Source organism: Pavona decussata, unplaced genomic scaffold (genome assembly GCF_977016875.1).
Source record: "Pavona decussata unplaced genomic scaffold, jaPavDecu1.1 SCAFFOLD_208, whole genome shotgun sequence".
NCBI lineage: Eukaryota > Metazoa > Cnidaria > Anthozoa > Scleractinia > Agariciidae > Pavona > Pavona decussata.
Genome location: NW_028145613.1, coordinates 146,762 through 169,378, shown reverse-complemented (window position 1 = coordinate 169,378; position 22,617 = coordinate 146,762). Strand labels below are relative to the sequence as shown.

General features: G+C 39.2%; 1 protein-coding gene across 2 annotated transcripts; it reads right to left on the bottom strand.

Moving 5' to 3' along the window:
• Positions 1 to 229: 229 nt before the first annotated feature.
• On the bottom strand, positions 230 to 21,249 carry LOC146460672 (double-stranded RNA-specific editase 1-like). 2 transcript variants are annotated; one of them, XR_014857571.1, is made up of 13 exons: positions 20,895 to 21,249; positions 16,162 to 16,367; positions 14,950 to 15,115; positions 14,236 to 14,396; positions 12,842 to 13,111; positions 11,071 to 11,242; positions 9,667 to 10,162; positions 8,790 to 9,053; positions 6,605 to 6,801; positions 5,248 to 5,453; positions 4,743 to 4,916; positions 1,170 to 4,399; positions 230 to 927 (listed from the first exon to the last, which is right to left on the bottom strand). XR_014857571.1 is itself a non-coding variant. In XM_085087864.1 (12 exons), the coding sequence occupies exons 1-12, from the start codon at positions 21,121 to 21,123 to the stop codon at positions 4,214 to 4,216; spliced, it is 2,727 nt and encodes a 908-aa protein (XP_084943990.1). In that variant the 5' UTR covers positions 21,124 to 21,249; the 3' UTR covers positions 230 to 4,213. The 2 variants fall into 2 exon arrangements, 1 of the variants encoding a protein (XP_084943990.1); XM_085087864.1 differs by having other exon boundaries at positions 230 to 4,399.
• Between the last annotated feature and the right edge of the window lie 1,368 nt (positions 21,250 to 22,617).

The window sequence follows — 22,617 nt, the reverse complement described above, 5'->3', positions numbered from 1 at the left end:
TCAAAAATTGACACAGTGTGATAAAGATTTAACATTGTTGAACCAATAAAATTTTGTAGAACTCTATGTTAGAACGTTTCGCCGGGGCTTCAGGGTTTGGAGGTTTGGGCCGCACATCTCCATCAGAAAATTTTGAAGGGTAACTGGACGCATTACGACAAGAGGCAAATGATCAAGCACAAGGGTGAAAATCAAACACACGGACGACTCAAAGAATAAACAACAGCAATAAGGAAGAAGTCTACTTCTTTTAATGCATATACTTCTACACACAGGAGAACAGTTTGTACGACGACTGTTCTGAGTCACATATTCACTAACGGTATTCTTTTTTAATTTCACGAAATTTCTATACAATTCACACTACTGATTGTGTATGTTGATAATTTCATTATCATTATTAAGTAAAAAGAATAAAAAATAAAAATTTAAAATTATAAATTAAGTCCAAGTTCTATCACTACCTTTAAGGACACCTGATAAACACATGAACTAATCGCCATAACACTCGTTAAAAGTAAGACAATTGTGCACTCGAATGAAAAATCCTTGTCCCGTGCAAAGTCGTGAATCATTAACGATGCAACATTATGGAATTACAATCTCGTACCGAGAGTCCTAGGGATCTTTGCCAACCGCTGGCCAAAGATCCCGAGGACTCTGGGTACGAGATTAGTGAAATTATGGGGTGATCTAATCAGCAGGCGCATATTTCGTGTTTTTTTTTTTTTCTTATTCGTCTTATTAGAATTTACAACCCTTAAAACCGTACTTTGTGCTTTTATTTTCTAACGAGAAGAAAGCAAACAAGCTCATTGGTCAAAACTTCCCAGAAAGCTGTTGGGTGCTTATCATTCATGGTTTATACTTTTTTTTTCAATGGTGTGAAAACTATAACACACTGCTGTGTTTCCTCGAACAAGCGCCCTGGCCCCAGTTGTTCAAAGGCCGGATAAGTTTATCCGCTGGATAAGGCACTATTCAGGGTCTAAAATATACTTCACGTTAAACGTTGTCCAAGGTTTTCGTATACTCGCAAACTTAACTGTGGTTAGAGTGTGCATATTCGCTTGTACAAGAGGAAATACTGAAATCTTTGCACAGATTGAAACTGTCGGATAGTGACTTATCCACTGGATAAAGTTATCCGGCCTTTGAACAACTGGCACCTGGAAGCTGGATTTAAACGGAACTGAAGCAACGACGACTGCGACGGCAACGACAATGCTACAAAGCAATCACTCTGCACGTGCGTTATACACTTTGGTGCAAAGACAACAACGTGGAATGACAAAATTCGTGGTTTATTGGAGAACGTGAGCACACGACGGTGAAATTTTTATTCTCTTTTTAAACCGTTGAACACAGCTCCTATCATTTTAGTTTCAAGATTGTCCACCCTCTTGTACAAGTCCAAAAAGTTGGAATAGTCGCCAAGTAGCCGTCGTCGATGTTTAACAGTTACCAGCATCTAATTTCTCCTCACAATATCACATGAGAATGACCACACAACATGCCTTGATTGATAAACAAATTCTCTCAACTAGTCCCATAATAAATATGTGGAGATAGTAGAGAGAATATACATATTGATATAAGCAATAAACCTTTCAGGCTGCTGGTATATCGGACGATAATAACCAAAGCTTAGTGATTGTCCAACAAATGAAAGCCGAGGACATTATCCTCCGTTATACAAGCAAGCCGGAAAGAGGTTTATCTATTTTAAAATCCTCCGATTAATTTCTGAAACGCGCGCGCCTTACTATAGAAAAAAGACAAAACTGTCAGTGGTGGACACGGTATGATTGCAGGCAAATAATTGCAAGCTAACTAGCTGAGATTTTATTAAACTGTGACTGGATTACAAAAACAAAGACCTATGTTATTTCTTTGTTTTTCTCGTCAAAAAACAAAATCGGCGACTATCATCGTCTGATAAGCGCCGTCTGATTTTGTACCACGTGACGTGTTTTGTCCAATCAGAACGCGCGGAAATTAATCGGTGGGTCACACAAGTACGCTTTTTTAAAACGTTTTGCTTCACCCACATAAGACAATACCACTGGCGAAAGAGATTCGCTTAAAGAAAATGGTTGGGGTGGACTGGGGGGGGGGAAGAATTATGGGAAAATGGGAAACTACGCGAGCTATATTGTTTGAATAAATAAAAGGAAAGGGGGAGGGGAGGGTGGAGGGGGGGGGGATGGGGCACTGACACAAGCCCTTAAAATTTATCCCATAGATCTCCCTTAGGTACCAAGAGTTAACTACGAAGGTTACAAGGTTCCACTTCATATTAGCATAACCCAGTGACTAACTCATCAACTGATTTTGGCTAGACAAGGGCAGTGTAATTATATTATCGAAAGACTGTTGGCGAAATCACACTTTAGCTTACTAGAAATAAACCATTTCTTTAAACAACTTTCTTCGCTGAATATAGATAATTTATGATATAAAAAAAAAACAGTTAGTCGGATTATTCTTGGTTTCATGGATTTTGATACTTGGCTCGGGGTTTCACCACGCTCACCAACTATCAGCCGATAGAAAACTCCAGCTCGCCGTCTAATTGTTAATTTAACATGATTCACAATAAAGACGGTAGTTATCCATTTTTAAACCCTTTAGACAGCAGGAAAGCCTGATTGAAAAAAATCTCAATTATAGCCAAAACAGCTAAAGAATTCCACTCTAAAATTGAAGAACATTCTCTTCAATCTGGAGAAACATGTTTCGTTTCATTTTAGTAATAGGAAACAACGCAAACATTCAACCATAGCCTCTGCTCAAATATCACGAAAACAGAATGGATTAGTTATGACGAGAATCTTTACAGGTAATAATTTTTTTTCGAATTTTCAACCAAGATTTGCTCCCTGATTGCGCACAGATCGGCACTGTAAGTGATCATAAATTAAAATTTTCATTCCCAGAATCAACCCTCGAATCAAGCAATGTGGTTCCAACGTTTCAATTTAAGGATTAAACACTAACTCGTTGCAGTAGAAACCTACCACGCGGCCACTCTGATAATCCGCTAAGACCACTCTGATGTGTCCGGACAAAACCACATGCAGTGACAATTCTATGGGACAAAACCGCGTCAATGCGACCACCCGCTAACACCAGCAAGAGGGACTCATTAGAAATCTTCACATTCTAGTTCGAGAACCAGTACGAGTAGACTGCTAGAGCGCGCGCCAGTGAACCAGTGTCATTTTGGATTAGATAGCCGTCGACATTTTACCTCCAGTTTTTGAGAGAACAACGAAGTAGCAAAAACAAGTCCTCGAAACGTAGCTGATCTCGTCTTTTTGGAATCACGAACTGAAGGCTTATCTATCATTATTCAAAACAACTGCCCCAAGTCTGTCACTTCCCGGGACATCTCTCTTCTTAGTACTTCGCTAAAAACTTGAAGTCAAATTTCGTATACTCGTAGTTGTACTCAAACTAGAATGTAAAGGTATCAAAAGTTTGACACGGGGTGACTCCAGCCACAGGTTCAACCTTAACCCGCTTTCACACACAAACGTTTACCGAAATGTCGCCCCCTTCACTTACATAAAAGAAAAGATTGACAGAAGATCTTCCCAACGTTACAGTAATTTCTCAGTTGCAAATTCGCCGGTAAATTTCGCTCCCTTTCGTTTCACATACTATTTCTAAGATCCTTAACAATATCATGCTACCCATTTGCAAATTACGAGGGTGGAAAAAGAGCCCAGAAGATGGAATATCCCTTGGGGTTAATAACAACGACCATCTCGTTAATATTTAACGATCTCGTTATTACGGCCACTCGAGTGTTCTTGGCCCGACCAAAATTCCTCTACTGCACCGAGTTAGCATAAAATGTATGAAACCTGTTCACATCATTTTCTCTTTATCTTTAAAGATTAAATTGGGTTTTTATTCGCCTTAGAATCTGCATGCTTTCAGGCTGCAAATAATACCGCTCACGAACGCCGCTAGCGGCCAGGAACGATGAGAGGCGGATGTATTTACTGGCCTGCGTAGCACGCGTAATAGGGGGAGAGGAAGGGGGAGGGGGAGGGGGAAAAGTGAGACAAATAAGGAGGACTGGTTCCTTCTCCCCTCCCACCCCTCTCCCTTCCCGATTACGCCTACTACGGAGGTTAGTATTTACAGGCTGGGATGCTCTTGAAAATAAAACGATTAAGACCATAAAAGTAACAACACCCACTTAGCTAAACAGACCCAGTTCCGGTGGCTTCTGCATCAGCTCCCAGGAACCATAGCCAGTTTCTTGCAGGCGTTTGTAAAGCATGGCCTTCGTTTTCTGGTAGTCTGAGGCCAATCCCTTGGCACTGCTGTAGGTCTGTGCTTCAAGAATTTGACGATGTTCCAGGTCATGGCTGCTCTTGACAACCTGTTGATTCAAAGCAGTCAAAATTAAACAAAAAGTCCCGATCTCGTTGCAAATTTTGTTTAGTTAACACTCAAGTCAAGACAACCAATCAATTATGCTTCTATGGGCCTTTGTAGAATAAGCCATCTCCGAGTTGCTTTGAACCTCAGTATGATAACGAGGCTAAGTGCCAAGTTTTTATTATGAAAATCTATGAAAATTAGTTTTCATTCATATGCAAACAAATTTATTTTTTTGCATGAAAAGCTTTGTACTTAGCCTCACTTTCAAAATGAGGTTCACAGCAACTCGGCAATGGCCTATCTTATGTGTTTTTTTTTCAACCTTGTTAACCGTCAATTACCTCTTTCAAACTTGCATACAAGGCCTGCCGGCTGAGACGAGAGGGCTTGGCCATTTTGTTGGATGACGCGCCTAAACATCCGTCAAATACCTCCACTGAAGTGTCCTGCCCTGCACACCAGTTCAACGACAGCACATTTGTTTTACACTTGGTCTCAATTTCACGGGAGTGGTCCTGCAAAAAAGGAAAAACAAAGGAGTCTATTTATTGATTTCTTCTTAGACGGTAGAACAGTCCGTCTTTATTGGGTTGGTCAGTTGTACGACTGGTCTTTGATCGAGGAGTATGGAACAAGCATATGAAGGCAAAGTGATATTGGGGGGGGGGGGGGGGGGACGCTTCACTTTTGTTCAGTCTTTCAGCGATCCAAGTCTCATGCCGTGAATTTCAACAGAACAACAACTTTTTTGCAGTCGAATTCCCTCTCAAATTTTGCACCTTTCTGATGCAAATAAAAAACTGCTCCTAATTTAAATAAGCAATGGAAAATCGTTCGAAGGCCTACCTGCTGGACCAGTTGACCTGGCTCTAGCTTCGGATGATTGACATGATAGGAGCCTGGTAGCTGCTTAGAGAAGCTGTTATCATTATCAAGTTCAACGCGCATGCTGACTGCTCGGCTGAGATGGCCTGAGTGAAAGAGCTTTCCGAGGATAATTGAGCTGATGTAGACTGGCTCGATGAGAATGCTCAGAAGAGCGCCTTGAACACCTGCCGCAAAAACAAGATGAAAATTAGAGAAGTTTTCCAACCACTGCTACATCTGACAACCCGCAAGGAGCACAAATACCGCAGTGAATCAATTGCTCGTTCAGAAAAAGAAGCAAACTGCGCCAAAAAAATCTACGTAAGCCAAGTCACGTGGCTTTAAATAGTCCATTTCAGATTTTCAGGGTTGCATTGAACCTCATTATGAAAGTGAGGCTTCGTCCAAAGTTTTTCATATCAAAATTAGTTTTGTTCGCATATATGACTAAAAATTATGCACGAAGCCTCGTTTTAATAATGGGGTTCAAAGCAACTCGGGAAAGGCTTATTTGCTGTCGATTGCTTGACAAAAACGGTGCATTTTTTGTCATCGATTTTACCTTGAGAGACAGCGACATTTCAGAAATGGAATCAAATTAAGTTTCGATTTGCTGTTAAATTGGAGTGTGCAATATTGTTCAGTAATCCTTTTTACTTTCCATATGGAGCAGAAAAATTGTATATGCTTATATCATTGTTTAAACTTGATTTAGTTTGACAATTTTCAAATTTCCTGAACTTGAACATTTAGTTCAGATTCATCACCGCAGTTTGGATCAAAGGAAAATTTAAATTGGACTGGTTTCAAAAATATTCATCCAACAACAAATTTAAACCACAACATACATGAACAATAAAGGTGGGCCGATACCAGTTTTTTCAAGTCGATCCGATACGAGTACGATATTAACTGATATTGGCATTTTTTTAGATGGTATCGATACCAATACCGATATTGTGACGTCACAATCCAACATGTTATCACCTACACTCTGAAAACACTATTTATGGTCCGTAAACATTAAACAAAAAACACACAGCTCTAGCAACAGTGTTTCAACTTCAATTTTGTGATGCTTCCTTCTTGCTCAGTGTAACAGCACACACACAAACAGAAAAATATTGGTTTCCGGCACAAAAACAGCATTCAAATGTTCACGTGAGCGGTCACGTGAACAGTATCGAAAGGGTTCGAAACAGCGGGTATTTCTCGCAAGAATCGATATTTTTCAAGGAAACTTGTTGATGATATCGAATATTTGATTTCGGTATAGACCCACCCTGCACAAACAAAAGAACAAAGACATGCAAAACGCTTGCACTAAGCAACGAACCAAGAACATTCCATTTGGCAATCTTGTCACTACACGAAGCAGTGCGTAATCTTTGACCCAAGCGGATTCCATCAATAGTTAAGATGCCATCCTGTGGGTCCAGTGGTATGGTCCCTTCACCCTTCTCCACTTTGGTTCTCAACAGGCCTTGCTGACGTGATCCAAACACTGCTTTAGATTGACTGGCTTCGTCAGCGCTGTAAGAAATTGAATTCATTTAATGAGCGGTGTTCTGCTGATAGCTGTAGTTTTCGCTGCTAGGGGTCCCTACAGAACCCCGCGTTAACACCGTTTTGCCACGAGCTTGAACAGTAAGATTGGATCGAGCATAAGGCCATTTTTGAATGTTACAGGAATCTGGTCCACGCCTCAACTGACTTTCGTGAGTGCCAAAGGCACGATCCTCTGAGAGTGGGAGGGAGGCGGAGAGGGAGGGGGGGGGGGGGAAGGGTCCGGGGGCATGCTTCTCCAGATAAATTGTTGGTGATTTTGAGTTTGCTATGGTTAAGCTCTAAAATTCAGAACACAAACAACTAGTAACGGATAAAGTTTCGATGCCGCACAACTCGAGGCACTTTGACATTCCTTTAAAAATTACAGTGTGCGTTGGTTAGATTTTTAAGTATTCCATGGCAAGTACATTTTTACAGAAGCGTATAAATGAAACTGTTATTTCCTTGACCAAGGATTGCTAGTCTGTAACCACGCTCTGCAGAGGAAAAGAGGACGTAACAAAACAAAACAAAACTGGTAATCAGAGCCTTATTTCCCTACAACGCAACCTGTTACCAGGCAAAAGAATAGCCCTTACAATTGTTTCCATTATTTACTTGGGGTTCCCACAGGGAGACCAAGTTGAAAATTGCCCTTCGTTTTCTTTTTTTTCCTCATTCAGTCACAAATCGCCGTCAGGGCCTTAAAACGCATGCGCAGGTAATCTTGTCGCTGCAAGGGTTTGCATAGCCTCCCACGCAGTCGTTTTTAGGGGACTCGTATTACCTCCTCCAGGTAATACGAGTCCCCTAAAAACGACTGCGTGGGAGGCTAGGGTTTGCAAGGGTCGGACATTTATTTAGTCGCCGATTTTCGCGTTTTCCGAAGGAAAACACAACTTTTCGAAGCGGTACATCGAAAGAAGAACTACTAAGGAATACTCAACAGTTTCGATAGCGGAAATCCGAGAAATAACGGCGAAGAAACTGTGCTTCGAGTACAAATTGTTGTTTTATCCAGGCGACGAGTTAGCGGAGCGCTGACATCTCAAATCCTTATTGAGGCCACGGACTTTTTACGAGATTTTTGAGTACTTCTGGGAATTCAACGAAAAATTACAGGTTTGATCGTGAATTTGTACTGAAATACTATTCTAAGTGACCGATTCTTTATATTCTGAACAGTTTTTGCGAAAATTTGAAACACGTGCCACGCACGGGTTGATAAATTCGCTTTGAAATGGACTGGTAGTTCCTTCAAATCGCTTTCGCGTCTCTCGTCTCGCATTTAGAATTATAAGCGTTTCTTTCTTAGGCGTAAAAAAAGACTTATCTGAATAAATTTTTCCTTTAGGAAAGCGTTCTGTCTGTTTTTCTCTCTATTTTAATTGCCAAAACGTGACAACTGCGTAATCTTGCGTAATCAAACGCATGCACTGGAGACGGATCAAATTTCGCCTATGTGAAGCGAGGACAAATTTCATCGATTAATGGGTGAAAGATGCCGACAAAAAGAAATTCCCACGAAACACCAATTTTAATCAGAATTCCCTTTTTTCAAAAAACAAAAACTTTTGCGAGGAGGGGATGAAGCCAACACAAGATATCCCTGCTCACTTTGCTAAATCCTGTTGGCCAGATAGATGCACACGAATTAAATAGGTTGAAAGCTCGGATTTTACTGTCAGAACCTTTATTAGATTCTAAAATTTATTACTTATTTGGTCAGTGTAAAACGCAGACTACAGACCGGGCGTAAAAAACGGACAGAGGGTAAAATTTAGACCAGGAATATACATTGCTTTCAATATACTTGCTTGATGTACTATGCTGTAAAACAATCGACAAATGACAACTGAGATTTTATTATGTCAACTTTCTGGCGTTTACAGCTGGATATACCAGGAAAGAAGCCCAAGTTCACGCACATATGCGTCTTGTTTTTCTTTAAATCTTGACTAAGAGAGGCTTACCTGGTGAGAGGTTCATTCACAAAGATGGCAGCATCGCCGCATGGAGCAGTGCTCACATAAAAATGAAATTTGACTCCATCCCTGAGCTGAATCTTTCCTTGTCTCTCTTTCTGCACAAAGATGCTCTTCACATCTGTTTTACCACTTAACAAGATTGCTAAATGATAATAGAAGAACCTTAGCAGGCTCCTGCGCGCGATCATTTCAGCGTGGGAATCACTAACTGTTGTTCCATCCAAGCGTAGCTTGTCTCCACTGATACACCTGAGTTGAGAATGCATCCAATGGACAAAACTTGGTGTCAGCTGACGATAATGTGCCACCTTAGTCTATACACTAAAACAGTTGAAGGGCTAAGGGCATGACCGATCTAAATGGCTTTTGAGATCGCTTTTTGTTGTTTTAGCTGAGATTCACCGGCGTTTTTGCATGTGGCCTTGAATTCAATGTTCTATCCGCTACTTTGCGCTTTGTTTGCACTAAAACCTTATGATTACGGGCAAGCAGGGATGGCACAGTGGTGAGAGCACTTGCCTCCCCCCAATGTGGTCCAGGTTCAATTGCCGGAGTCGGCGTCATATTTGGGTTGAGTTTGTTGCTGGTTCTCGCCCTTCCTCCGAGAGGTTTTTCTCTGGGTACTCCGGTTTTCTCCTCTCTTCAAAACCCAACATTTCTAAATTCCAATGCGATCTGCATAGTGTCCCCCAATTAGTGCTCTGCGCTAAACACATTGACACTTAAATAAAGTGATTTATTTTTTATTTATTTTATTTATTTATTTATTTATTTCCGTTTTTATCACAAAATGAAACCCTAAGCAGCAGATAAAACATTGCAGCCCCTAAATTAGAACAAACAAGAGATGCATTGAACTCACTTGTTCCCAGTTCCAAGACTGACAACTTTTCCAGGGTCATCCTCGCCATCCTGCATTACAAACGCAGCAACAATCTTGTGTCCCGCAAACCTCCATCCTTCAGGTGCTTCACGACTCAGGGCCAAAAGGTGGTTCCAAGCAAGCGCTGCAAACTTGTCCCCTTCCGATGTAGCTCCTGAGTTGTACTGCTGTTCTCCATCCAGCTTTGAAAGCGACGCTAAGGCGTGCTGTGCCGCAGCTTCTTTTGCTGCCTTCTTTGATCTTGCTGCTCCCCAGGTGAATTCTTCTTCACCAACTCTGAAAGCACAGTAGTGAAGTGAAGGGTCTGAGTTCTCTTCTGGTCGTACTTCCAACACTTCAGGCTGTGGGAGGTGGTAAGCCTGGCAGAGTTCATACAATGCACTGACACTGTTTTTACCATCTGTTAAAGATACTTTGGGGACATCAGGTATGTTCAAGTTTGGTTGTTCAATGGCTGACTTGGACTTAATCGCGTCTGTTGGAATAAAATCTGATGTTGCCTGATTGCAGCTGCACTAATTCGATTAAGAACTATAAAATATACTACTGAGTAAGCCTATTAAGGGAGGTAGAGTGGCCGAGTGGTTAAGGTGTGTGACTTATAATCTGGAGGACCCGGGTGCAAGTCCTGCTCTGACTACCATCTGGAGTTGTTTCTCAGTTGCCCTCAGTTCAACTCCTCGGCCGCGCTGCCTCATGCCAGCTGGGATTATTAACCATGTTACAATGTACACTGTACATGTATGTTGAATTTGAAATATTTGTTTCTTCCTTCCTTCCATTATCCCTGAAAAGCCCCTTTCATGGAGAGGATAATGTATTATTATTGTTTTATTATCTGGAATGAGGAAAGAGAGGAAACCTTACAAGTCCTTTTACAGTAGTCTCCTTTTTTTGCTTTTCACAACTTTTATTCTTGAAAAAATCAAACAAACAAACAAACAAACAAACAAAACAAAATACGTCCTTCCAGCAACTGATGCCCAGATTAACAATAAATATTGTTGCCTGTCCAGATGCCAGTACCTAATAAACTTTTATTTACATGATGATGATACATGTAAAGTTGAAGCTATAAAATGGGTCTAAATTGTGCCTGTGGATGGAAACTTCCAGTGATTCATGATCTCTATTTTTTTATATTTACTTTATTTTTCTGGCTACGCAGTCATTTGGGTAGAGCAAGAAGCGGAAATTGAGCTTACCATTAGAGATACGGTTCTAAGTTATATGAATTTTGTCACTGTTATGACTCATTGAGAAAAAGAGGATTTGAGGTTAGGCAGAACATTTAAGAACAATTTGGTTGAATTCTTCTAAAGCTTCTGCCCATCACAAAACTTTTGCTTTAATAGTTTTGTTGAGTAGCTCAAGTGTTCTTACCAGCACTGACTTGAAATCCCAGGCTTTTAAGAGCAATGGCTGCTGCTTCCTTCTTAGCGTCCTTCTTGCTGCGTCCACTTCCCTTGTCACAGTAGATATCACCAACAACTGCTCGAAAGTTATAAACCCTGACGTGATCTGGACCAGAATGTCCCAAGTCTTCAAACTCAATCTGTAGCAAAATCAAATTATAACACTGGCTTAATTCAATGAACATAATGGCCCTTTTTATACCACAGACGTATAATGCATCTGGACAACTTTGGGCAAATAATTTTAGTGTGTCTTAGTGCGTCTTTAGCTTCCTAACCTCCTCCTTCACTTGAAAGATTATCTTAGAGGTCTGAAGATTCATCTGCCTCATCTAACCTCAAGGGCAAAACAACATTGTTAAGGCGAAGAAGAGAAAGAATTAAATAATCTAGTATTGTTGATGAAAAGAAGTGTCTCAAAACTTTTGATCATGCCTGTTGTACTATATCGTTCTCCTAACAACAAGAAGTACAGCAGGCTTCTTGATTTCACTCTAATCACATGACTATGGTGCGGTTTAATTTTTTTTGTTTTAAAATTTTTTCAAACAAGTTAAAATTTTATTTTCCTTTGTGCAGTATCATGACCATAATCTGAGACGAAGGGAAATAAAAATCAAACTGGTTTGAAAATTTTTAAACCAAAAAAATATTAAAGAAGAGGATCAACAACCTCCTGGCCATGTAGCTGTATTTCATTCATATTGTCAGGAGGAGAGAAATGTGACTTCCTTAAAAACGACAGCGTGGGAGGTTATAGGAGGTCATCCTCCCACCTAGCATTCTCTTGTGTCTCCTTAAAATTAAATGATTTTAGTCAAAAATCTCAAGATGACACGAGCCATACCAACACGAGTTCACCCTTTCAGTGACCAAGTAAATGCTGTGCAACTGTTAGTTTCAACAATTTCACTGCAAAATAAATCTCAAGCTACCATAAAAAATAGCTTGTGAAAATCCAGTAAATCCAGTAAATCATAGGTAGGTCTCAATCTGCGATTTGGAAGAGATTGGTAAATTAAGTCTTCCAGAAAGGCAGTGGCAATGTCTTTTCAACATTCATTGCAACTCATTAATTTTTGTTTTTCGTTAATTTTTTTCGTTAATTTTTCGTAAATGCTGTGCAACTGTTAGTTTCAACAATTTCACTGCAAAATAAATCTCAAGCTACCATAAAAAATAGCTTGTGAAAATCCAGTAAATCCAGTAAATCATAGGTAGGTCTCAATCTGCGATTTGGAAGAGATTGGTAAATTAAGTCTTCCAGAAAGGCAGTGGCAATGTCTTTTCAACATTCAGTGCAACTCATTAATTTTTGTTTTTCGTTAATTTTTTTTTGTGTGTTTGTGTTATTCGTGATTCCTCTACCTCCCCTAAATTCTATTTGTTCTGTCTTTGATTGTAATAACTGTAATAATATTAATTTTATCCATAAACATTTGTAAGTCTGGTCCGACTAGATTAGCTCTTGCTACCTGCGGGCCAGTCTCTCTTTTTAGCTAAATTTTTTAATTTTTGAATAAACTTGAGTACACATTCAACTAGAGTCAATAATGTGAGCTTGTAGCCGTCCAGGGAGCTGGGGTGGCGCAGTGGTGAGAGCACTCACCTCCCACCAATGTGGCCTGGCAGTGTCCCCATGCTGTAAAGCGCATTTGATCATCTAATCATGCAATTATGCACTATACAAATTTATTTTTATTTCATTAATTTAAAAATTTATCTGACTACATTATTACCTTAACACCTTTCTTTTGTCCATATTCATTCAGAATACTAACAGGGTGTCTCTCAACAGCCATCCCTTCGTTACTGTTTATTCCTGGTTTCAAAGCTAATTCAACAGGCATGTCAAACAAGCCTTTGAGAGCATTCAAAGCTGCATTCTTTTTTGCCAAAATCTTGCTTGTCCCCAAACCTTCCTCAAAACGTGTTTCGCCCACCGTCACTTGGCAGGCAAATGTCTTCTTATGATCTGGACCCAAATGAGGAAGGTCTTCATATGCAATCTGAAAATATGCCATCTATGAGTCTTCTGGTCCCAAGTTTAAATTTTACTAAAGGACTACTGACATGTACAATAAAATCATTGAATGGTTGAGAGCTGTAAGTGATAAACATCAAATTTTAGCCTGAGTTTTTCTTAGTTTACACTGAGTTTTTGAGAAAAATGAGGCCAAAACATCAAGTCAGGGAAAGAAAAGTAAAGAAAGAAGCAGAGCAACAACTGATGCATCGAGCAAAAAAAAAAACACAGTGATGTTCTTTGATTAGATTGATGGCCACAAGCAAAAATTCAGGTACTTTTGAGCAAAAATGATGAAAAACTGGCCAAAATTTTAACATAAGACAGTTATGCTCTCAGTTCTTCAATTATTGTACTGTTATTCAGTCCTGTGGTAAACAAACTTGAATTAAAAGTAATTACTGCTTTAAGAGGTTTGGGTGAAATTATACATTCAAACCTGTATTAAGAAGCACCATATCAAGCAGTCACCCTCTATTAAGCAGTTACAAGTTGTCAAAGTCCCAAAAATTACTTCCCATAATGACTGTAATTCTGACCTCTATCAAGAACTTGAAAAAAAAAATGGCCAATATTTTTTTCAAGTTGCATAATTATCCATTTCAATCCTAGACATCTGCAGCCAAACATACTTTATAATAGTTTCTGTGCACTAGTCAAAACTGCACACTTATTTTAACCATTCCTTTGATTAAAAAAAAAAGAAGTTTTTTGTCAATTTAAAGTGACACACACACACAAAAAAATAGGTGACAATGCCCCTATATTAACAGGACTATTTCATGCACCCTGGATTATTAATTCTGGACTGAATGAGCAGTTCCAGAAAACATCCATTCTCTCCATCAGAGGTCATTAGAAATACCAAGAGGGAGGGGGATCTTAAAACCCAAAGTTTTTGAAGAGTAACTTTGAATTCAAACTAAACAGGAATTTTCAGAAGGGTGGGTTGGTGAGAGGAAAGTCTAAACCAAAACACCTTCCACAGTACAATATATAGAGGTAAGAATATTTTCAGAAACAACAAAAGAAACCATTCAAATGTATGCTACATGACTGTCAGAAAAGAACCTAATTATGAACTGAATTCTGGAATGTATTTCTGACCTTCAGTTGGTTCCTTTGACAGTGTTCATTCAGGAGCATGATGGGATCCTTGTGAAGCACAACAGCTTTAGCTTGCCCTGCTTCTCCTGGGATGTGCGGCGCTGCAGGAGTGCCGTTACCCACAGACCAGTGAGGGCTCTCTTCAGTCAAATCATAGAAACCTGTGCAACAGGAATAAATATACACTTAGTCTCTTTATTTCATGACAAAATGTGACCAAATCGGATCTGGGTCAAAACAGGTGTTAAAATGGGTACCAACAACACATTGCAGCTAGGGGGTAATTGTGATGGATTGGCATCCAATCCAGTAGGTGTTTAATGACAGTACTCCTAGTTGCTTCATGCTGGTTTATCCTGTGATGGATTAGTTTCCCATCCAGGGGAGGGAGGGGGGTAGTAATAAATACTTCTTGTCACTTCATGCTGGGATAGATCATGCTGATGGACTAGCATCCCATCCAGGGGGAGAAGCAATACTCCTAGTCACTTCATGCTGGGTGTCCTGTGATGGACTAGCATCTCATCCAGGGGGAAGCAACAATACTCCTAGTAACTTCATGCTGGGTATCCTGTGTCAGGCTAGCAAGAGGACATTTGGACTGGACTCTTTGTTGTAAGAATTAATGCCGAGTTTGAGCATGTATAGTTTAGCATGAAAAATTCAGGTAGAAAAGTGTGGCTTAAAAATCTGTTGGTTTCGTGGAATACATACCTTCTGTTGGTTCCCAGTTCATAAGAGCTTTTAAAGCCACAATAGCAACAAGCTTTCTTGCCATTTTCTTTGTCGCACTTTTCTTTGGACCAAACGTCTGATCCCCAACGGTGACTTGAGCCTGGTATAATCCTGGATACATACATTGCACATCTTCAAACTTGACCTAGAAAATATGACAAATAAGCTACAACATGTGGTGTAATGTTGTGAAGTGGCAAATTCACAAGTTGTATTTATCTACTGATTTTCACCACTTATTTCATAGTAAAGCTAGACCAAGCATTTATATCAATAATAGAATTTATTTGTGAATGAAGTTGTCAGTTAATTTATTGACTTCCAGTGCAGGCAGGTACCCACAAACACTGCAGACAAAATTTTAAATTAGTGAGGGGGGAGATGCGAAGAGGTTTTTTGGGTTTGGAATCATCAAATGGGGACTCTTTGGGTAAGAAATTCTCTGGTGGACTTTTTTTTTTTTGTTGAAAGAGTTTGGCAGAAATTTTTTGGGGTATTGGGTGTGAAGAAGAATGAATTTTCTAGGTTCCATTGTCAGCTGCTAGACTTTTTTAAGTTCAGTTGTAGCCTAATAGGATCTTTTTGAGTCTAACAACTTGATCTCATTCACACCTCCCTGCTTCTATTATATAACAGAGCACCCCCTCACCCTGAGTAGACATTGTTTCAAGATCAATCCAATATTAATAATCTAGTGATCAAATGAGGAATGCAAGCAATAATATATTGGCAATTATAGCACAGTTTTTATAGGATAATTGATGCAAGGCTTCAAGTGTCTTGCATGTGAGAATTTGAGAAGTTTCCTAATTTGTATGTTAATCTGTCTCCGATCAGTCATCTGTACATATTTGTATTTTGTTATTTAATTCTCATTTCTCTTCATTTCCAGTTTTTTTTTAAGCATGTCAGAATATTCAAACAGGAAAAAGCTGAAATTAAAAGAAGCTGGTTCCAGCACACAGGAATAAGAAGAAAAATTTGAAAATGCAGATTGATTTTCATATAGGAGTTGGGTTATGCAAATTTGGAAAATTGTCAAATACATGTATCCATGTGCCTGACACAATCAGTGAGCCATGCATTAGTCAAAGGAGAATTTGGGATCTGGTAAGTCCACTCTGAGTACAATAGTTTGATTGCTTATCTTAAAGTTAACTTGAGAAAAAATAAATCATGTTGCATACATACCAGCTGGCCACGTTTTTGTCCAAACTCATTAAGTAGCATCACAGGATCTTTGTCTGGTGGTGCAGATGGTTCTAAGCTCTTTTTCTTATGATGGCGATTTCTGGGGTTCCTCCCATACCTTTGTGGAATCCCTTGATCTGTTGGTAAGGAATCCACACCACCATGAGCACCAAATGGACCTTGTCGAAACCCGCCATATGCTGGCTCTGGATGGGAACAAGTTAATAATTGAAAATGATCTGGAGATTTTTTACACACACATGTAGTATGAAGAAGGAAAACTTTGAGTGCTCTCTGTTGTGTTCAATCCCTACCGTAACCTGTTCTCATAAGTGGGTGGAGACAGCTTAATGATATTAAATTTTTATGAAACCCTACTGCTGAGGATAAAACAAAAGACATATACCAACACCACTAACCCACTTTTGATATATTAAAATTCAGTCTGAAACAATAAACATCGCTGCGAGGCTAATAATTATAATGTAAGCTTAAATAGAAATAGCCCAGTTTTAATATATTAAAATTCAGCCTGAAACAATAACATCACTTCGAGGCTCTGGGGAATAAATTGTAGAGTTTATATCAGTTTATTCCCCGGTTTATTCCTCCACCATAATTATTATGGTGGAGGAAAAAGAAAAATAAACAAAAACAAACAAAACAAAACAAAGAGAAAGAAATTTCACCCCAGATCCACTGGAGCCAGTCCTTATGAATTATTGGTCTGCCACTGTTTGGAAAAATATTTTACAAAAGGAAATTTTTTTTTACTTAGTCTAAACTGAAAAAAAAAAAGCATCTTAATATCATAGTGGGAGCAATGAATAATATAAATCAAAGCATAATGAAATCAACACAGCAAGCATTTATACATTTAAGCTCTCTTGAAGTTCACAAGAATCAAAGCCTCTAAGGAGTTGCAGCTGTTCTTAACTTTATCGAATTGTTAATTTTTCCTTTGTCTTTAAATTGCAATGCAAGGTTTCTGCTTCTTAAATCACTCCACCTGTATTTTTCACATCAAATAATTCTGCTAAAATGACAACGTCAAAGTGCAAAAAAATGAAAAATAAAAATAATAATAATGATAATAAAAAAAAAACCAAACAAAATCACTCACCATCCATTCTTATAGGTCTACCAATAAATATTGTTATCTTAATAACCTCTAGGGTCTTTTGCATCTAAGCGCTTTTTATTTCAGTTTTGGTTTCACCAAGTACATTTTTCCAATCTTTTAGATGAGTAGCTTGTACGCCTGACTAGTCACATGGCCTTCCTCCATATTTAACGTGCCCCAAGACACCCTCATGATTATCAGTGTGTGAAACTTAAAACTTGATAGATGTATTTTTTTTCAGTGAGTGACACAGGCATTCTTGGAGTAAAAATTCTGAATTCTCCCAACAGGAGCGGAACCACTAAGCAACAGGCTAGGAGACTTGGGGGAGCTAAGGCTGTTAAGGTCACAGTATACCTTCAGAGGTGTCTCGCGTCCAAGCAATGTAGCACGTCTGGTTTAAACTGTAGATACCTAAACCCCTACATCAAATTAAAGCTTATAGAGCTGGCTACCAAACCATACCAAGAATTTCAAAATAAAAGGAATTGCCAAATGTTTAGCACTGTTTTCTCGAATCAATTTTTTCACTTGGAGGAAACACTTTAACCCTTTAACCCCTAATATCAAATAACAGATTCTCCTATCTTCTCCCCATACTTTTCTTATAAAAGTACTGGGGAGAAGTTATTAAAATATCAAGAAAATTCACCTTGTGTGATCATATTCTTAATTCTCATGACCTTATAGGGGTTGAATAAGGATTGATATTACAAGGAAAAATTTGATGCTGATCACTGTTAGGGCTTAAAGAGTTAAAGAGCTAAAACTCAAAGGGAATTTGTTAGTTTGCTTTCAAAATTGGACAGTTATAGCTAGTTAAACATATAAACAACAAAACTGTGTCTGCAAATTTTTCCTTTTGAAATGTTTTTTCTCCGAGAGCGATTTTTGTACGATCACTCCACATTTTTTTATCCTATTTCGAAAATGTCCTGTAACCTTTCACTGCGATTGAAATTATATGGCAAAACGCAGACACATTGTTTTTAGCGCTTTGGGTCCGGAAATTGAGGAGCAAATTAAATTGGCGAAAAATTAAACAAACTTCGCTTTGACTTGTAGCTTTCAAGAGGTGATTCAGACGCTCACATTTAGAGGTCATGAAAAATTCAACAATTCATTTGATTTCAAAATTCTTGATATAGTTTGATAGCCAGCTCTATAAGCTTTAATTTGATATAGGGATTTAGGTATCTACATTTTAAACTGGATGCGCTACATCGCTTGGACGCGAGACACCTCTGAAGGTATACAGTAACTTCCTGCATAATGGTAGGATTTGAACGTTGATGAGTGGTGCATGTCAAAGAAAATATGTGATGTTATGTTTTAAGCCTGGTGAATAAATGCTAGATAGAAAATCTGAGTTCACCCAGTCAGATTCGAACCTATGACCTTCCAATCATTAGTTTGAAAACTCTACCACTGAGTAACAGGAGACTCATGGGAACTAGGCCAACAACCCTTGAAAGCCCTCATTTGGATTTTTGCTTGGGCATCAGTGCATTAACTTTTTGCAATTAACATACAAGCTAAGCAATAGTCTATACAATACAATACTTTATTATTAATTCTCCCCGAGCAAAAAGAAATAAACTTAATTAAAGCTTTAATTTATTATTAATTATTTGGTCATATACAGGCGATAGATATCTGTTCCAACTATGACTTACAACAACTACTCTTTAATATTCAAAAATAAAAGGCAACACAAAAGCGTACTCCCCATGTCAAATTAAAATACGGGCAACTGCACCAAAAGTGACATTCCATTTTTTAGCTGCATGAGGTTTTGGCCCCTACTGAGTTCGACCCATTCCAGTTTGCCTCCCACATATAATGTTTGGGTTTGACACTTACGTTCAATCGAGTTCGACCTGTTGGTATATCAAATTCGCCCCCCTCCCCTTCCCCAATTTTACTTAAATCCAAAGAGCCCAGTGACTCCCATAGCTATGAAGTTGATCTAAAATAAAGACATCAAAAGCATACAATAAAAACCTAAGAACCGCTCATAAATTCATTCACAAGATTATCGAACAAGTAAAAATCTTATTCAGCTTGTGAAACGTTTGTTTGTTTAGCCAAACACAAGCTTTTAATTTGACTGCAGGTGCTAAAATAGAATTTGCCTCTTGTTTGGAAAAGTAAAAGGTATCTGAGAAAGTCACAAGTAATGTAAATCAACCAACACTGTCAACAATTTATTAACACTAATTGAAGGGGTGCCTGGAATAAAGCCCTAAGTGACTTCTAATAACTTGATAGATTCTCCTTCATAGTTGTCTTGTATTCGCTTGTGAAACAAAAGGAGAATTTGAACTTACATCAAAAGTCATACCCTGTGAGCAGAGTCTCTTCGATCTTCCTAGATCAGTTGAGAAGAGGAAGAGACTCTGCTTGCAGGGTACAAAAGTCACTTACTTTAGGGTCTTACTCCATGCACCCCTTCAATTGGCATTGGCACTTAGAAAAAAGATGTGTGATATTTAGTTTTAACTAAATTAGAATATGAATAACTCACCAGTATTCCAGTAATCAAAATCATGTATTTTATCGCAAGACAAAATTTCGTCAAGTCAAAGGCACACCTTTAACTTGTTTGATTTCTTGCTCATTTATGTAGACTTGCAAGTTAACATCGTCATCTTTTTTTTCGTTGTTGTTGTTTTGGTTGAAATAACATGAATTTTGTCAGATGACAGGTTGCTTACTGCTTTTGTTTTCATTATTGTTTGTTGTGCTTTGTGGCTAACTTATGTGTAATATAATAGTTTTTTTTTAGTCCAGACTCGATTTATACTGTCAGACTCATTGTTTCCCAAATTGTTTTCGTTTAGGCTTCATGAAAGTATAAAAAAGGAAATCAAGCTGTGTACAACAGAAATCAGAGTTTACATCGCCGCATCGCTACCCCGATAGGCAACTTTGTGTTATTGAAACTATTTTTGTGTGAAATGTTTCCTTACCGTTTGTAATACCCGCGGGAGGGTGAATTTGATACACCGATGGCGTGAACTCGGTTGAATGTAACCTGGGTCGAACTTGAAATGTGAGGGTCGAACTCAAAATGTGGGCCCGGGCAAACTCGAACGGGTCGAACTGGACAGGGGGAGAAACCTCCATAATTCTGCAGCCACCATAAGCTAAGGATGGCAAGTTTAGGATTTATTGTTCAAAGGGACGGCCACAATTTGGATCCTTTGGGTAATTTTTCAAACAGGCACCGGCAAAAAGTCAACCCCTGGGATTTTTTTCTTCAAAGGGTGCCATTCTTAGGGTAGCGGGGGGGGGGGGGGGTGCAGATAAGAAAATTTGAACATCCTTAAAACGTTTGTTGTCAACCGGACGTTGATTTAATAGTTTCCGAACCTGTAAGTCTTACTTCTTTTTGTCAGAAAGCTAACCGGCATATTTGAAAACAAATGTGAGTTTCTTGCTGCTCATGATAAAAATAAGCTATTTTTAAGAATTACTCTAAATATAAAGTACCAAAAGAAAATATTGTGAAGACAAAACTTCGCTGTCAGAAACAAAAGATACAGTCAATTACAAAACAGCTGCTTTACAAAATGTAACAAATCAAATTTGCACGTTTAGTATCTACCTTGGGCGAGAGCTTGTAAAGCGAGATCTGCGGCGTATTCTTTAGCGTCCTTCTTCGTCGAAGCCGTAGCAGGAGGAAAATGTCGATCACCCACTCTTGCCATCGCAGTGAACTGAGGAATGTGTGAACTCTCTACTGGGCTGATGTCGAAATCCACCAAAGCACCATTGTGATCTCCGTATTCCTTGAGCGCTGCACGGGCGTTCTTGTTCACGAGATTACCAAACATTCCTCCTTTTTACGCACGGAGAATTGAATGAGCAATGTCGTGACAAAAGCAGTCCTTGAAGCACCGCAAACACAAGCGAAGGAAAGCGAACTCTCCGATAACAAAGTATCTCAGAACATGTGGTGTTTCTGTAACCAATCCTCCCGCGGCCATCAGGTGTTTTCCACATGCACAGGTTACCCAAACACGCCACAGCATGTGGTGAGTGGTAATTGGTAATCCCCCATATAAGCTAAAAAGGTGTGCGGTTTTTTAGCCGTGTTTTACTTAGCATAAAATAGGGTACAAGTGTTAACCATTTTGGTATGAAAGTCCGGAAAACGGGTATAGATTTTACAGAAACGGAATACTTAACCAATCGAACTCAATACTCGGCTGTAAATGGCCAGCGCCTAGCACTCAACTGTGCTAAATGTTACATGCTGGATTCCGCAAGGGGCAGCACTGGGCCCCACGTTGTTCGCCTTATACACCAACGACCTGCCAAATGCAGCTCCCTCTGGCACTGTTTTTTATGTACGCGGATGACACCGGGGTATTTAAGAGAGAAGCACCAGCTGCAGCCTTGCTCTTTTTTTAGATTATTTGCTTTACAATTTTTTTGCTGATTAGATCCTTCACTACAGGATCCCAGTGACTGACAGGATCCGGTACTTTTATTTTGTCACGGTGGTCCTTGCAAACACAGTTTATCACTGGTTTTTACTGCACTATCGTACCCGGCGAACGAAGTTTTGTTGCCGGCTTACAACTTTAGAAGGAGCGACAAGATTACTGTCCCTCGTTTTAACTCGTATTTTCTCAAAAATTCAATAAGGGGTGCCATTTTATGGAATACTGTTTCAATTTATTCTACGGGCTCCCAATTCACGACTTTCTTTCGAAATGTGAAAAAAGACCATTATGTTAAAGAACTCGACTTTAGCGCTCAGTCAGTTCAGTCGCTTCCCAGACATTACTACGAGTTTAATAAATTTAATTATGATGTTTTAAATTCTGATAATCCCAAACTCATAGGTTATTCAATCTATATTTATTTTGAAATTTATCTTTGGTGATTGATTGTACTTACATATTGTAACTAATTTTTTTTGTATACAACACGACCCCACAAGCATTTTGCTTTAAATTTTTTCGTATATAAATAAAGGACATGACGATGATGATTACGATAATGACATGGATTCTGAAAATGGGTGTAAGTTCTAGAGGTCGGGTTCGAGAAAGGGTACCCCACCTTACGACCACCTCGTTATGACGACCACTTTTTTGTGCCCCGAACGAATTGAAAGTCCAGTCGTTTCCTTAATTTTACAACCTTTGCGGCCCGAATGTGGTCGTATTAACGGGGTTCCACTGTATTTTGGACTGAACACGGTCAGGGACTGGAGAACCGAGCCTCACACCCCCCCCCCCCCAAATATTCCGAGGAGTACCCCCGGGTACCCTATGTGAAGCCGTTTGCCAGGTCTTCGTAGACGTTCTCTCTTCCCG